At 46.7% G+C, this 17,256-nt stretch overlaps 1 protein-coding gene across 1 annotated transcript; it reads left to right on the top strand.

Moving 5' to 3' along the window:
- The first annotated feature begins 363 nt into the window (after positions 1–363).
- CERCAM (cerebral endothelial cell adhesion molecule) lies at positions 364–14,559 on the top strand. The gene is made up of 13 exons (XM_027869800.1): positions 364–629; positions 3,776–3,886; positions 5,495–5,612; positions 5,866–6,000; positions 6,253–6,457; positions 6,958–7,077; positions 8,352–8,428; positions 8,695–8,801; positions 8,981–9,113; positions 12,485–12,612; positions 12,856–13,059; positions 13,212–13,470; positions 13,714–14,559. The coding sequence occupies exons 1-12, from the start codon at positions 436–438 to the stop codon at positions 13,459–13,461; spliced, it is 1,782 nt and encodes a 593-aa protein (XP_027725601.1). The 5' UTR covers positions 364–435; the 3' UTR covers positions 13,462–13,470; positions 13,714–14,559.
- Positions 14,560–17,256: the final 2,697 nt, after the last annotated feature.

The raw sequence follows: 17,256 nt of genomic DNA, 5'->3' as shown, positions 1-17,256 counted from the left end.
GGAGTCTGGGGAAGGGGGGGCGGGGAAGGAGGGGTCTGGCGGGACGGCACTGGGAGCCACATCCCCTAGACCAGTTCTGCCACGCCCCAAGGTCAAGGCCTGGGGGCGGGACCTCCTGAGCTCCTTCACCGGCCGGAACACGAGCTCCTCGGAGGCTCAGGTTCTCTGGAACATTTGGGTCCCAAGAAAGGCAGGAGATTCTTTGAGGTCCACAGATTTGGAGGTGGGAGGGGCTGGGAAACCCATTCCCTCTAGACCTGTCTCCCCAGCCCCAGGGCTAGCCCCTCCCCTCCAGACGCTCCTCCCTTGGTCCCGCCCCTGGCTTCCCCCAGCTTCCAGCCGCGGTCCCCCCCTTTCCCCGCGCTCTGGTCAGCCCCCAGCCTGGCTCGGCTCTGCGAGCCCTGGGGGCCGACGCCGCTCTCTGCCTGTTTTGCCATGCTCCCGCCGCCCTCTGCTCTCCTGCTCCTGCTGCTTCTGCTGCTCGGGGTCAGGCCCTCCTGGGGGTCCTATGAGCCCCCGCTTCCAGCAGTGGTCATCGCGATGTTGGCTCGCAACGCCGGATATTCCCTGCCGCACTATCTCGGGGCTCTGGAGCGGCTGGACTACCCCCGGGCCCGCCTTGCCCTCTGGTGAGAGACCCCAGGGTGCCTCCCTTCCCCCAGCTCACAGTGATCCTCCTTTCGCTCTCCCTCATAGCCTGTTTTCCCAGGATATTGCCCATGTTGGGGGACCATCTGTGCCTCATCCCCAGTCGCAGAGATTCCTCAGACTACAAGGCTCCCTGCCATTCCTCACTTCTCACCCCAGCTGGAACTGGTCAGCTGGACCCTGGGTCTGAGCTGAGGGTTGGCCTCTCCACCATCTTCTTGGCCTCTCTTCCCTTTTCTGGGAATTTTCTCCTTCAGCCTCACCCCTTTCCTTTCTCCCTCACTTTCCTGGTTTTCCCTACCTATCCATTTCCCCCTTTCTTTATGTCCACCCCATGCCCACTTCTCTCTCTAAGCCTCTCTTCTTTTCCCTAACAAGCGTCTCCATTCTTTTCTTTCTCATTCCAACTTGATTTGCTCTCTCAGGACGTGTGGTTTGATCTGGTGGAGTTGGGGGTGCGCAGCTAACTGCTTGCTCGGTGCCTGTCCTTTCAGAGCTGGACTTTTAGACTTGTGGAGGAGAAGCAGGAAGATATCCTCAAGCTGCTGGCATCTTTAGCCCTAATAAAACGTTATCCCCTTTCCCTCTGAGGTCCAGACAACTCTGATGGAGAATTTCACCCCTTTTCCACAAGATCTCTTAGAATCTGGACTCTAATCAAATCAGATGCCAGTCCACTATACCTTTGCTTCTCATACACCTTTCCCTTTGGGGGATGGCAGGGGATTCCTGCCCTCATCTCAAAGACCTGGATTAAAGGGAAGAGAATGACAGGATTAAGGGTATCTTGGTTAGATTCATTCAGTTTCTCAGCCTCCCCCATAGGGTTTTTTTTATCCTGGGCCCTGAAGCAGGCTGAGGAGGGTAGTAGAGGACACACCCTGGATCCCAGAGGCCTCCCCCATCTATGGAAACCAGTGAAGCCACAAAACCTGGTAGGGAGAGTTGGTTGGATTGGACACGGTGGAATGACTGATATCCCCCCCTAACCTTCAGCCCTTGGCTGGTGAGGGATGGTGTGGACTGGTGACCAAGTGAGGTCTCCCACAATTCCCACAATTTTGGGCATAGAGGGTTGGTCCCCACCCCTAGCTGAGAATGACACGTTTGCTCTCATGTCTCTGCTCTTTAAAGGGACAGGAACATTTAAAACTGGGAGTTTTGTTTAAATTTGCTCCCATCATCCTCAAAAGAGAGAAGCTAAAGCCTCCCCTAACTCTAATGGCACCTTTGACGTTATATAGTGCTTCTATTGTTAATTGCTCAAAACGACTGTCCTCCTTCACAGTAAGTTTGGGTGAGTTTGTGGCTGGAGGTCGATGGAAGTGGTCATTCTTCCCTACTATAGATCTGGAGACTGTGGCCTAGACAAGTGGAGTCATTTGTTGAAGGTTACCCCTAAATCAGAGGTAGAGTCCTGATCAGAGCCCAGCCCTCTGTCTCACAGCCCAAGAATCTTTCCCTTTCCTCCCGACTCCCATCCCTGAAACTCCCACTCTTTGGACTTTTGGAAGTCTTTCACTAACCATGAGATCAACTTAAATTCTTTTCTCAGCAACCAAGGAGAGCAATACTGTTCCTTTTGTAGCAGATAGGGAAACTGAGTCCCAGAAAGGGAAAATGACTTTCCCATGATTACTTATTAAGTTTGTGGAAGAGCTGACATTTAGACCTGATGGCCAAACTCAGGTTTCTTTCTACTACATCTCTGGATGGAGGCAGTGTTTTGCATAGGAGAGAGTCCAGGATTTGGACTTAGATGACCTGAGGTCAGATCTAGGCTTTGTCATTTAATACCTATGTGATTGGGGGGGGGCAAGTCAATAATCCTCTCTGGGCTCAGTTTCCTCATTTGCAAACTAAGGATTCTATATATGTGTTTACCCCTCCCCCATACACACAATTTAGTTTGCTCAGAAGGCCTAACCTCAGAGCCATAACTTGCAATTTTTGTGCCCAGAATAAATAGCATGAAACTGACTTTCAGGTGAGGGGAGTTGAAGAGAAGAGTGAGGCAGAGGCTCTGAAAGCATCATGAAGCAGCTGCAGAGAGGGCCACTCTGGGGATGGAGTTAGGGCCAAACCAGCTAGTTTAAGGGTACCTCTGGAGGGGCAAGTCATCATCTCATGGCTTCCTATTTCATTTATTTTTTATTTTATATCACCTACATTTCCCAATATAGGGTTTCCTGAAAGTCTTAGTGCAGGCTTAAGCTAGTAAAGCTTAAGTTGTGAAAGCTTAAACCTACGGTAAGAATTTTGGAAAACCCTCTATATACTTCCTCTCAGAAAGCTATATCATATAACAAAAAAGAAAAGTTTATCAAAACTAATCAAAATATCACAAAAGCTTGATCTTGTATGTACTGTTCTACATCCATAGCCCTCTACCTCTGCAAACCAGGGGAGGAGGTACCTATTTCTATCTCTTCTTAATGATAAAACTTAGCCATTATAATTTTACAGCATTCAGTTCTGAGTGCTTTGTTGTTCTTTCTATATACATTGTGCACATTGTTTTTCTGTTTCTGCTTACTTCACTTTTATATATAGCTTTTCATGTTCACTAATAATTTTACTGCAGCTTCGTGGCCCAACGGATAGAGCACCAGCCCTGGGGAGTCAGGAGGACCTGAGTTCAAATCCAGCCTCAGACACTTCCTAGCTGTGTGATCTGGGGCAAGTCACTTAACTATTTGCCTCAGTTTCCTCATCTGTAAAATGAGCTGGAGAAGGAAAGGCAAACCACTCTAGTATCTTTGCTAAGAAAACCCAAAATGGGGTCACGGAGGGTTGGACACTACTGAACAACAACAATTATCTTACTACCTAGGCGATAAGTGGAATTTTTTCAATGCTGCTGAAGGACTGAAAGTTTTGTCAGTGCCCTTGGACAGAGTGCATCTAGCTGTGCCTAGTTAGTGCTCTTCTGAGCTATCCTAACCTTAAGGATGGCTAGCACTCAGATGGACTATAACTGGACAGGTCTAGTACAGGATGTGGAATTCAGTCCTCAGATGAGGAGTTTGGGTTGCTGTCTAGACTGTCCCACTGAGTCAGCTCTAAACCATGCCCAGGTCACAGGTGACTTAGTCTTGCCCCTTCCTCATGGTTGCTCTGACCACAGGTGTGCCACCGACCATAATGTGGACAATACGACGGAGATTCTTCAGGAGTGGCTAGCTGCTGTGGGCAAGGACTATGCAGAAGTGGTGTGGCGACCTGAAGGCGAGCCAAGGTGCGCAGGATTGGGGATCCGGGATTCAGTTAAAATCAGTTGAATTCAACAAATACTCATGAAGCACCTGCCTTGTGTATGTGAGCACTGTGCTAGGCTAGAAATACAAAAACAAAAATGAAACTGTTGTACCTGTTCTCAAGTAGCCTACATTTTACTGGGGGATACAACTGGTAATCAGATAAGAAAAAACAAAATACTTCAGGGAGCAAGAGAGCATTCACAACTGGAAAAACCAGAAAGGGCCTATTGCCCAAGCCCCACAGTAAGCTGGTGGGTTGGGGCTGCACCTGAACTGAGACCCAAAGGAAGCTCAGGATTCGAAGAGGTAGGGGTAAGAAGGGAGTGCATTCCAGATCTGAAGAGCAAACCACCTGTGTGAAGATGCAGAGATGGAAGACGGAATAACGACTCTAAGGAAAATACCAAGTCAAGGGAATGGCTCTTGGGAGAGTTCAGCTGCAGTGTAAGCACCTGTGAAGGGAAATAATATGGAATGAATTTGGAAAGGCAAGGTGAAGCCAAGCAAAGGAGCGTAAGACAATGTTACCTGCAGTTCACAGGAAAAAGCTGAGGGCTTTTCCGTTTCCAGCCTTTTCTGGGCTGGAGGTAGCTGTAAAAAAAGCAGCTGGGCTTTAGGTTAGGTCAGCCCTAATAAAAATAGAAGTTGAAAAGTTTAACATTGGCATTCCTAGTCTTGGTTCTGGGTCTTTCCCCCACGACATCTAGCTCTAATAGTAAAAAGTATTATAATCCGTTAAGATCCCTGAGTCATTTTCCCATGAATTTTAGCTTACTTACCTCTCTCGAGTGTCCAAACTTTCTCCATTTTCCTCCTCTGAAATCGATGGTGTTGGACTTGATGACTTCTAAATGTATTTCTAGCTCTGATAGTCTTAAGTTCCTTCCTATTTATATTGCCGGGGCTTCTAGGTGGTGCAGTTGACCAAGCTCTGGGCCTGGAGTCAGGAGACACTAGCTGTGTGACCCTGGGCAAGTCACTTAACTCTGCCTCAGTTCCTCATCTGTAAAATGAACTGGAGAAAGAAATGGCAAATAACTCCAGTATCTTTGCCAAGAAAACCCCAAATGGGGTCAACAACAACCAGTTGTTAAGGAGACAGTAGTGTTGAGTGTAATCTATTTATCCCAGAAGGCAGATGGTTTAGTGTTAGTGGGCTGGATTTAAGAGTCTGGAGACCGAATGCCTTACCTAACTTTTTATCTTACCAGGCCCTCAGCGCAAAGCTTTTTCACATATTAGATACTGTTTGAGGAATGAATGATCTCTCCTCCTAGCCCCGAACCAGCATATGGAAGGGAATGACAGGCTGTAGTGAATTTATACTAAACTACAAATGTATGCTGTCGGGTAAAGTGAGTCTCTTACAAGGGAATTTGCATTTAAGAGAACTCCAAGTCTTAAACTAAAGGGATAAGAGACAACTCTCTTGGCCAAGGTCAAACAGTTGGTTAGTGGGAAAATTAGAACTCTGAACCCAGGTCTCTAGACTCCCAGGCCAGTCACCCAAAGGAGGTGGTGAGGCCCCTTCCCCTGAGGCACTGTCCTGGATTCTGATATTTGGCCCGATCTGATCTTTGGTACAGGTTGTACCCAGATGAAGAGAGTCCCAAACAGTGGACCAAGGAACGCCACCAGTTCCTCATGGAGCTGAAACAAGAAGCCCTGGACTTTGCCCGAGCTTGGGGAGCTGACTATATCCTGGTAAGAGAGTCTCATACCATCAATTATCCTGACCATTTGGCCTACAAAATCTCAGGGAGGCTACTCAATTCCACAAGGCCATATCCCTGGATCCAATCACTGTATCACTTCGCCAGATCATACCAGAAACCGCAAATCAGGCCCTGTATCTACTCTGGACCAGAGAAGAACTTGTAGGGACACTCCTTGGTTGACCCCTGCCTGGGACTGACCTGTTACTGGCCTATGATTAACTTGTCATGCTCACCTCCAGTTTGCAGACACTGACAACATCCTAACCAACAACCAAACCTTGAAGTTCCTGATTGGGGAGGGTCTGCCAGTGGTGGCCCCTATGCTGGACTCCCAGACTTATTACTCCAACTTCTGGTGTGACATCACACCACAGGTGAGGTCCTGGATGGGTAGACCCTGATATGTTTTGAGACTTAGAAACAAGCAAACCTTCTAACCTGATTTGAGTGGAGTTGGGGTATTGAGACTGGAGTAGCTTCTTCCTAGAAAGTATCTAACCCTAATGGCAAGGAGGGATGGTGTGGAGGTATGGTGACTGATTGGGGTAGGGGGCAGGGGGCAGGGGGCAGGAAGAGAAGAGCCTAGCAGTTTTCCCACAATCCTGGTCCCCTTTGCTCTGCCTCAGGGCTATTACCGACGTACACCAGATTACTTCCCTACCAAGAATCGGCAGCGTCAGGGCTGTTTCCAAGTGCCCATGGTACATTCTACCTTTCTGCTAGCCCTTTGGGGCAAGGGAGTTGACCAACTGGCTTTCTATCCCCCCCATCCCAACTATACATGGCCCTTTGATGACATTATTGTCTTTGCCTATTCTTGCCAGGCTGCAGGTGAGTGGTCTCAAGTTGGGGTGGGAATCATGGAATGTTAGATCTAGAAGAGAACCTAGAACACAGAGTGTCAGAGCTGGAAGGGGCCTAGAATGCAGAATATTAGAAATGAAAGACCTTAGAACCCAGAGTGTTAGAACTGGAAGGGGCCTTAGAACACAAAGTATTAGAGCAGACTTTAGGACACAAAAGGCTAGATCTGGAAGGGGACTTAGAACATAGAATGTAAGAACTGGAAGGGATTTTAGACTATAAAATGTTAGAACATAGATTCATAGAATGGTGGGGCCATAAAGGAGGTTGAGGTCTTTGCTGGGGGGAAGGCAGGTAAACCAGCCCAGAATGGAGTATGGGGAAGGGAGCTTCCTTCCTTTTACTGGAGAGGGTGCCATGAGGGAAGAGACCCAGCTCAAGGGTGAGCAGAGCTCAGGAAGGGAGATGCCTTTGGTGCTTTGAGATCCTTTGACTCCCTTCCCCTCCGCTTTGCCTCATTCCTCCAGGTGTCTCGGTCCACATTTGCAACCAGCATCGCTTTGGATACATGAATGTTCCAGTCAAATCACATCAGCGGCTAGAGGATGAGAAAGTCAACTTTGTCCACCTAATCTTGGAGGCCCTGGGTGAGCAAGCATTGGGCTGTGGCAGGCAGCACTTTCTCTTCCCTAGGAAGCTTCGGTGACAATGCCTTTCTTCGCCACGTATATCCATGCTTTGCCTTTCCTCTCCCTTCCCCTTTCCTAGGATTTCAGTTTTAGCCTTTTCTCAGTCTCCATATACTTTTTTTTTTTTTGGTGAGGCAATCAGAGTTAAGCGACTTGCCCAGGGTCACACAGCTAGTAAGTGTCAAGTGTCTGGTCTGAGGCTGGATTTGAACTCAGGTCCTCCTGACTCCAGGCCTGGTGCTCTACTCACTGCACCACCTAGCTGCCCCGAGTCTCCATATACCCTTGGCCTTGTTATAGGACCCAGGACTATAGGATAGCAGTTCTAGAGCTGGAAGGGGTCTCAGGGATCACTGTGCCTAAGCTCCCCATTTTACAGATAAAGAAACTGAAACCCAGAGAGGTTCAATTCCTTGTCCGTGGTAGCTAGCCCTCCACTTGTAATTGTACCACAATGCCTCAGACCTTGCAATACAGGGTCTCAGAACTCTGCTCTCCTTTCATCCCAGTACCTCCAAAGCCCTGGGCCAAGCAGCCAGTGCTGCTCGGCAGCCGAGCAAACCCCTCAGGCTGTCAGAGCTGGAAGAACTTCAGAGGTTCTCCATGCCACCCCCTCATTTTACAGTTGGGTAAAGTGAGACCCAGACAGAGGAAGTGACGCTCTGAAGGCCACATGGCTAACTTAATGGCAGAGCCAGAACCAGAACCCAAACTTACTGTTGCCCAGTCCTGAGCTCTTTCTGCAATGGAAGATAAGACAGTGGGTCCCTAACTTTCCTTTGGACTCATTCCTCCCTATGTCTCAGTTTTCCTGGGTCCCTGAAGAGGACCCCGGTTTGAGACCCTACTTTGCTGCTAATTTGTTGTGTGGCGTGAATCCAGTCACTTCCCCAGCTATAAAATAATAGGGTTAGGGGCAGCTAGGTGGCGCAGTGGGTAGAGCTCCGGTTTTGGAGTCAGGAGGACCTGAGCTCAAATCCGGCCTCAGACACTTGACGTTTACTAGCTGTGTGACCCTGGGCAAGTCACTTAACCCCAATTGCCTCACCAAAAAGAATAATAATAATAATAATAATAATAATAGGATTGGACTAGATGATCTCCAAAGTCCTTTCTAATTTTAATATACCATGGTATGGGGGTTGGGGGAGAGGGGATTAAAGAAACTGAGAGCCAGAAGGAGCTAGGCTAAATTCATGACCAGATTCTGGGAGTGGATCTTTCTATCACAGCGGATGGCCCGCCTATGCAGCCTTCAGCCCATGTGTTCCTGCCCCCGAAAAGGCCCAACAAGATGGGGTTTGATGAGGTATGTGTCCTAGGGGTTCCAGGTCAGGGAGGGAGGAACTTGGATGAGTCTCCTTCCTTGAGCCTCTATTCTGCATTCCTGAGTACATTTGTAGACAGAAGAAAATTAGATTGTAAACTCTTTGAGATTAGGGACTATCTTTTGCCTCTTTTTGTATCCCTGAACTTAACACATAGTAGGCACTTAATAAATGTTTATTGATTGATTGATATTGAGAAAGATTGAAGATGCAGGAGAGATGATGCCCACTAGTTCTATTTCCTAAGGTTTTTGTCATCAGCCTAGCCCGTCGGCCTGAACGCCGAGAACGGATGCTAAGATCCCTGTGGGAGATGGAGATTGCTGGACGGGTACTGGAAGCTGTGGATGGCAGGTGAGGAACCTGGGTCCTGAACTGGCCTGGCTGGTTTCCAGAAAAGGAGCTATAACTGACCTCTGAGTCACTGATGAAAGGGGATGAGGAATATCTGTTTCAAATTCGAGGACCCAGATGGGTGTGTGGGGAGGGTATGACTTGAAACCCAAGCCAGTCTCCTCCATATCTCCCTACAGTGCACTCAACAGCAGCACCATCAAAAGCCTGGGTGTGGACCTTCTCCCTGGCTACTATGACCCCTACTCTGGCCGCACACTCACCAAGGGAGAGGTGGGCTGCTTCCTCAGCCACTACGCCATCTGGGAGGAGGTGAGGATATAGTCCCTGGGGAAACCAGGGCAGGGAAAAGTGTTCATTTCAACTCACAGATGTTGATTGAATATACAATGTCCTTTTTTCTAGTGATAGGGAGAGTATCCCTAAGGGTTATTTCTCCACCACTGCCTTTGATCTTTTGCCACCCCTGGCCTTCTCTAGGACCTTGTCCTAGCAGCTATGTACCCCCTCCTCTCTTGCATCTTCAATCTTTCTGTCTCCCTATCTGTCTACAGATATGCCCAGGTTTCTTCAATTCTCCCAAAGCTATCCCTTGATTCTTCTACCCTATCCAATCACCATTGTATCTCCTCCCCTTCTCAGCCACTTTTCTTTTTTTCTCTTTTCTAAAAAATATTTATTTAGTTTTAGTTTTCAACATTCATTTTTATAAGGTTTTGAATTCTAAATTTTCCCCCTTCCCCAAGACATCTCTGCCACTTTTCAAAGAAGTAGTCTCATTGGATGTTTCTGTGTCCTCCCTAACTGATCTAGCCCCATCCCTTGATGTCTGGCTTCTGTCCCCATTTCTTTACTGAAACTGCTCTCTCTGAGGTCACCAACAACCGACCGATCTCCAAACTGAATGGCCTATTTTGCAGCCTCAAGCTTCTTAGCCTGTTTATAGTATTTCATATAGTTTACCATGCCCTCCGGATCCTTTCTTCTCACCCACCTTCAGAGTCACCACACTGTCTTGGTTATCCTTCTCCAATTGTTTTTTCTGTCTCCTTTAGAAAGCCTTCACTAGCTCCTTCTCCTCCCCTCATCCTGTTTCCTTCACTCAACATTCTACCCTTATTTCTCTTTGCTCTATTGAAGGCATCTCCTTTGCCAATCCAATTTGTTCCTAGCTTCAGCTATGCAGAGGACTCTCAAACCTCTATTGCCAGGACTGACCTCCCTTCTAAGCTTCAGGCCTATGTCTCCACTCGCATGCTGAATATCTCTATTTGGATGTCCTACCAGCCACTCAAAGCCAGCCTGCCTAAAACCATGCTCACTGCCTTTCCTTCTAACTCTGTTCCTACTTCTGATGTGTGGCCCCCACCATTTACCAGTCTCCAGTGTTTGTAGTCTTGCAGTTATCCTTGGCTCTCTCCTTCCCCTCACCTCTCTGATCCAGTCTGTTACAAAGTCTTGTCAACTCTGCTTCCATGTTGTTGTTGTTGTTCAGCTACTTCATTCATGTCCAACTCTTGGGGACCCCATCCGGGGTTTTCTTGGCAAAGATACTAGATTGGTTTGCCATTTCCTTCTCCAGCTCATTTTGCAGACGAGGAACTGAGGCAAACAGGGTCAAGTGACTTGCCCAGGGTCACGCAGCTAGCTGGTAAGTATCTGAGGCCAGATTTGAACTGACTTCAGGCCTGGCAGTCTATCCACTGAGCTACCTAGCTGCCCCTGATTTTCTTTGAGGGATGAATTGATTCTCTGCAAAAGATGGTCCAGGAAATGTACCCAGGTTTTAAATATTGCCAAATACTTCCACATTTTATAACAAAACTTCTAACATAAACTAGGACACAAAACAACTTACGAAACAAAACACACAAGATTATTCACTCACCCTCTTTTTGTGGAGAAGATCTGACTATCATGAATAGGGAGAGAGTCAATCTACAACCACAGATCCCCCAATAGGAAGCTCTCCCCTTGTGGACAAAGTTTTCCACTTGGGCCCTATAAAATAGGAGGGAGGTTTCTAATAAGGGTCTGGGGTGTGGAGTTCTTATTTCCTATCCCACCACTGCCACCGACTTCTCATGGGGGAAATTTAACCAATGAATAAAAAGTGGCAGTTTTCTAAGTATAGTATTTATTAATAGGGCATGCCACTTGTTAATAGAGGACAGGTCAATGGCCTGCCTCCATTTGTGCCAAAGACTGTCTCCATAACATCTGCTAAATCTGGCTCTTCCTCTCTATTCCCACTGATGCCACCATAGTACACCTAACTGTACTATTATAATAATATCTTAACAGCTCTTCCTGCCTCCCCACCCCACCCCTCCATCCAGCCTTCATATCACTTTCAAAATAAATTGTCCTAATGGAGTGATCTGGTTGTGTCTCCTTCTACTCAAGAATCTTGAGTGTTTCTCTATTCCCCACTAGGGAAAGTTCAGACTTGTCAAGCATTCCGGGCCCTCCACAATCTAGTACTAGCCATCCTACTTTCCCAGCCTTTCCTCATACTTCTCCCTCAAGCACAGAAACACTGCAGTCAAGCTGGACCACTCTCTGCCTCACAGACACATCGGAGACTTTCTCACCTCCATTCCCTTTGCTCAGGCTCTTCCTCATGCTGCAGAGTATCTTCTAGCTCTAAAGCCTGTTACCTTAAGGGCCTGTGGATGCCTTCCTTTTTTTTTTGGCAATTGGGGTTAAGTGATTTGCACAGGGTCACACAGCTAGTAAGTGATCTGAGGCCGAATTTGAACTCAGGTCCTCCTGACTTCAGGGCCAGTGCTCTATCCACTGCGCCACCTAGCTGCCCCTGATGCCTTCCTTCTTGCCAGCCTTTAAAGTCTAACTCAGATGGTGCTTCCTTCACAGTTTTCCTTGAACCCCCCCAGTGCAATCAGTAATGAACTTCCTTCCCAGACCTCTCTGAAATATGTATTTATAGTAATCCATGCTTGTTTCATGGTCTTTCTATTGTCAGTCAATCAAGTGCTCTCTATGTGCCAGGTGTGGGTACCAAGGTGAGAGAGAGAGAGAGAAAGAGAGAGAGAGAGAGAGAGGAGGGAGAAAGAGAGACAGACGGAGACAGAGAATAATTCCTGCTTTTGAGAAGCCAATATTTTATTGGAGGAATATAGGGTGTCCCAAAAGTCTTAAAACTACACTAAGACTTTGGGGATACTTTGTATCCCTGCAGTTTCACAAGGGTAGGAACCTGTCTTGCCTAAACTTTGTATCTCCTGGCACAGTGCTCTGTATACAATCAGCGCTTAAGAAATGATTGGCAGTGGGGGGTAGCACCCTTGGTATCTATGCTAATAGAAAAATGCATGGCCCTGTGCCAGGAATGGAAGACGGTACAAAAAAAGACTAAAACAGGTTAGGGGAGTTAAGAGATGGACAAACTAAATAGAATGTGCTAAATTTATGAGAAGTAGAAATATAGTGCTTTTAGATTTCAGAGAAGGAAGAGATTGTGTCCTATCTGGGAGGATCAGGGAAGGCTTCTTGTAGGAGGTGGCATTTGAATTAATCTATTGGAGTTCTTGAGTAGGGGAGCCATGGGACCATAAAGGCAATGCTTTCAGGGGAGTGAAGCTAGAGGTGATGGGTGTGCAGGTTAAGTTGGGGTATCCTTGGGCTCTGAAGGTGGACACCCTCCTTTCCTGTGCCTACAGATGGTCACCCGGGGTCTGGAACAGGTCGTGGTGTTTGAGGATGATGTGCGCTTTGAAGCCAGCTTCAGGCAGCGGCTGGAGCGGCTGATGGAGGAGGTGTCTCAGGAGCAGCTGCAGTGGGACCTGATGTGAATTATGGGGCCAGGGGCGAGCTGAGGTGGGGAAGGGCAGCATTCTTAGGACATGTGCTGGCAGAAAACTGTGTGGGCTGAGTTGGAACAGGTCCCTTTAACTAGCCAGGCCCCTTCCTTTCCAGGCAGCCCTCTGAGCTGGTGCTGGATAGAGCTGGGAAGATTTAGCTAGTGTGGGGAGCTGATGGCAGGGCGGGGGAACTTTCTGTGATGCTCTGGGTTTCTCTCCCACCCCTCTAGTTACCTAGGGCGCAAGCAAGTTACCTGGGAGGAGGAGCCAGCTGTGGAAGGGGTGCGCCACCTCGTGGTAGCCAACTACTCCTACTGGACTCTAGCCTACACTCTGTCCCTGAGCGGGGCTCGAAAGCTGGTGGAAGCCCAGCCTCTGGGCAGGATGCTGCCTGTGGATGAATTCCTGCCCATCATGTATGACCGGCACCCCAAGTGAGGCTCAGGGTCAGGGGCTGGGGTGGAGATGAAGCTCACAGCCTTTTCCCTCGGGTTCTACAAGTTCTAGTCTGTTGGCATTTCCCACCTGGGCCCCCCTCCAGGGGCCTACTGCCTCACATGGGGCTTCCATGCCCTCTTCTCTGCAGTGAAGACTACAAGAAGCACTTCTCCCGCCGGGACCTGAGAGCCTTTGCTGTGAGGCCCCTGCTCGCTTTTCCCACCCACTATGCAGGGGATGCTCAGTGGCTGAGCGACACAGAGACATCTACCATCTGGGATAACGATGCTCAGGCCACCGGTTGGAGTGGTTCTCGAAAGACCCTAAGGGACCCGAGGTTGGACAGGGTGGGCAGCAGTGGGCCCAGTTTCCATTCCACTTCTCATGATGAGCTCTAGTGTTGAAGGGTAAGCAAGCACTGGGAAGAGGGAGGAAGGGAAAAATGGAGGGAGGGAGGAGGCCCCGGGGACACTTCATCTTCTAGCACTCTCCTGTCTTCTAGGGCATCAAGGTTTTATATGTGACTTTTTACTTGTCTTTGTTTCACCTTCCTCTGTCTCTATTTCTGTTTCTATGTCTGTCTCTGATTCTTTATTTCTCTCTTTTTTTTTCTTTTGGTTTCTCCTCCCTCTCTCTTTCCCATTTCTCAGGGTTTGTCTGTGGATCAACGAATAAACCTCAGCAAGCAGAGGAGAAACAAGGATCTCCAGCCAGGAGCCAGGAGTAGCCAGAAGAAACCCTTCTAGCTTCCCTAGGTCCAGTGGAGAGATCGCTGCCGCTCATTTTGGTGTTTCCTTATCTGAGTCAAAAACAGGGCCATTACCACTGTGATTTCCCCACTCCTCTTCCCCAAAACAACAACACACCACTCCCCCTCTCCACAAAGGTGCTAAGGCAAGGGGCTACTAGCCACCTGACAGCTCAGTTTTGTAGGCCCTAAGATTCTCTCTCTCAAGGTCATAGACACACCACTTTAGTCTCAAATGGTCTGGGATCTGTTCAATAGTGTATATGGAAGGAGGGAGGAGACCCTAGAATTTTTGCCTGACCTGCTTAAACCTAGAGCTGTTCCCTTTATCTCTCTCACCCTGTCTCCATCCTGAATCCCTCTTTCTCTGAAGCCAGGACTAAGGAAAGGAACAGGATTTGGAAATCTCCCAAGCTGAAGAGGAGGAGACAGAAAAAAAACAAGAACTAGGAATCTGAGGTTGGCAACTGAGGTCCCCACTACCACTAGGCACCAGGATGAAACACTCACTGATCCTATCACCCCTGATCAGGAGGTTATCAGCAGTAACAAGACTGAATGACCTCTGTAGCTATCTGTACCCAAAGCCTGGGGAACCCTCTCCACCCCCTTTCTTTAGCTCCTTCTGGAGGCTGTTGCTGACGTAGGATGAATTAGGTGCCTAAGGTGCCAGTCCCAGGAAGACAGAGAAGGATCCAGTCCAAACCTGATGTCTTGTAATAAATAAATATTTGGTTTGCACTTTAAACTTTGCCTCTACCTCATCACACGTGTTTCTGATCTTTGATTCTAAAGGAAGAGTAATAGTGATTAACTCCATTTAACAGATGAGGAAATCAAGATACAGTGAAGTCATGTTACCCAGAGAGTTGATAGCAAAGCTAGAACTAGAACCCAGATATCCTAATCCTCTGTTCTCGGCCCTTTCTATATATCAAGCTATAGCTACTTGTGCTATGTATGGCCCAAGATAAGCCAGTCTTCGTCCTTGGGAAAGTTAGAAACTAAAAGCTGTGTTTGGATTTCATTTTACCAGCCCAGAAACTCTCTGGCCAGCAGCCCTCCCAGCAAACAGTCGCTTTTTAAAAGTTGGGAAAGTGTCATTTGCACATTTGGCTGGAGAGAGGAGGCAAGGGGTGGTCTCTGGCACCATCTAATGGTGTTGGACATATACAACACTTTTGGCCTCTGAAAGGCAAGTGAGACTTTTGGGATGCTGCTGAAGCATGAAGTCACCTTAGAAGCCACCATTCCAAAGCCCTTGTTTTACAGAGGGAGGAAACTGAGACCCAGAGAAAGGAAGAGAAAGCAAGACATTTGCTCAATGTCAGTAGCATAGTAGAACATGGTAACTTTTTTTTTTCTGCTAATCTAGAAATAGGCCACTCCAGCCTGAGCTTCAGGTCCTCTCTGATTATCGGTTGTGTGACTAATTAAGGTGTGTGTGTGTGGGAGAGCTCTCCTGTCCTGATGTATCCAGCTCTGTGGAGAAAAGACTCAAATGCCTGGAGAAAAAGAGGAGCAGAGCCCATATCCAGCATCGAGACCATGGTTATCTGCCAAAAAGAGCTCCCTCAGAGATGAATGGGGAGAGAAAGCTGTGGTGTGTGACTCCTTCCATCACCTGAGAGACTTAAATTCAGTCACTTGCAGTGCGAGAGACCTCCTATTCTGTAGTAGGTCAGATATTGCTCTGAAATTTAGGGGCCTGGGAGGGGGCAGGCTGAGTTAGTGACAGGCCAGGTCCTGAGTGAGAGAGACTCCCTTATTCCAGGAACAGTATCTGATTCTCACTGGACTCTGTATAGTAGCTGCCTGTGGCATCACACATACCCAACCTCTAGAGCTCTTTGCTGTCTACCTTATCTACTGCATTGCTCCTAGGGTCGAAACCTTTGGTGGGGAGCTCTGAGACACAATTCTGCCTTCTGAAAGGGTAACTAAGGTCACACCACTATAGTTAAGGAAACAAAACCTGCTGCTACCCTGTGACAATGTTCAATATTGCAGCCTAGGGTTAGGTAAGAGTCATATTCCCTTTAAAAATTATATATACACATACATACATACATATACATATATACATATATGTGTGTACATATATGTACATATATATATATATAAACTCAAATACCAGAAGAGAGCATTTCTATATACATATCAGAAGACAAAAAATGGATCTTAATAAAACTGTAAATCTACATTTGGTACCATTTTATTTTTTTAAGTATATAATAATTCCACGTGTTACTTTCAAAACAATCTTGCTTACCTGTGCTTCCTCTTGAACTTCCTTCTATGCACTTGAAAAATGTTTCAATGGCCCTCTTTTTTTTTGCATCACTATTAACTCACCCCCACCCAAATTAAAACAGAGAGAAAAAAACAACTTGTAACAAGCAAGCATAGTTAAGCAACACCAAGTAAACAATGGCCAAAAATGTACGTCACATTCTGTGCAGTGAGTCCATCACCTCTCTGTCAAGTAGGTAAACTCCATGATTGGTTCTCATGATGGTTGGTAATTGTGTTGCTAAGAGTTTGTTGGGTTTTTTTAAAAATCTTTCAAAGTTATTTCTCTTTACGATTTTATTGTCCTTTACCATAAAGTAAATTAGAAGGGCATAGAAGAAATCACCTGTGAGATCTATAAGAAGGGGAAGAGTTCAAGGCCAAATCTGAGATAGAGAGGTTTGTAAGAGGTAAAAGAAACAATTTTGATTACAAAAAATTAAAGAGCTTTAATTTTAACAATTGTAATTTAACAATTATTTTTGTTTAACAAAAATGAGAAGAGAACCAGAAATTGGAGGAAAATATTTGCAGCAAGTTTCTCTGATAAAAGTCTCATTTCTAGGATTTATAGGGAGCTGTCAAATTTATAAGAATAAGAATCATTCCCCAATTGATAAATGGTCAAGGGATGTGAATAGGCAGTTTTCAGAGGAAGAAATAAAGGCTATTTATTAATAGCCATATAAAATACTCTAAATCACTAATAAGTAGAGAAGTACAAATTAAAACAACTCTGAGGTATCACTTCACACCAATATTAGCTAAGGTGGCAGTAAAGGAAAATGATGCATCCTGGAGGAGATATGAAAAACCTGTACTTTAATGGAGCTATGAACTAGTTTAACCATTCTGGAAAATAATTTGAAACTATGCCCAAAAAGCTATTAAACTGTGCATACACTTTAATCCAGGATTACTGCTACTAAGGTTAATTCCCCCCTCCTCCACCCTTCTTACCACCCCCTCAAAAAAAGAGAAAGACTCATGTATAAAAACATAGCAGCTCTTTTTGTGGTAGCAAAGAATTGGAACCTGAGAGGAAGCACATCATTTGGGGAATGGCTGAACAAGTTGTTGTACGTGAATGTGTTTAGAATACAATTGTGCTATAAGAAATGATGAAGGGGATGGTTTCAGAAAAACCTGGGAA

This window comes from Vombatus ursinus, unplaced genomic scaffold (genome assembly GCF_900497805.2).
Source record: "Vombatus ursinus unplaced genomic scaffold, bare-nosed wombat genome assembly UNPS02014793.1, whole genome shotgun sequence".
In the NCBI taxonomy this organism is placed as follows: Eukaryota; Metazoa; Chordata; class Mammalia; order Diprotodontia; family Vombatidae; genus Vombatus; species Vombatus ursinus.
The sequence above is the reverse complement of the archived record's forward strand: the minus strand, read 5'-3'. Positions and strand labels throughout refer to the sequence as shown.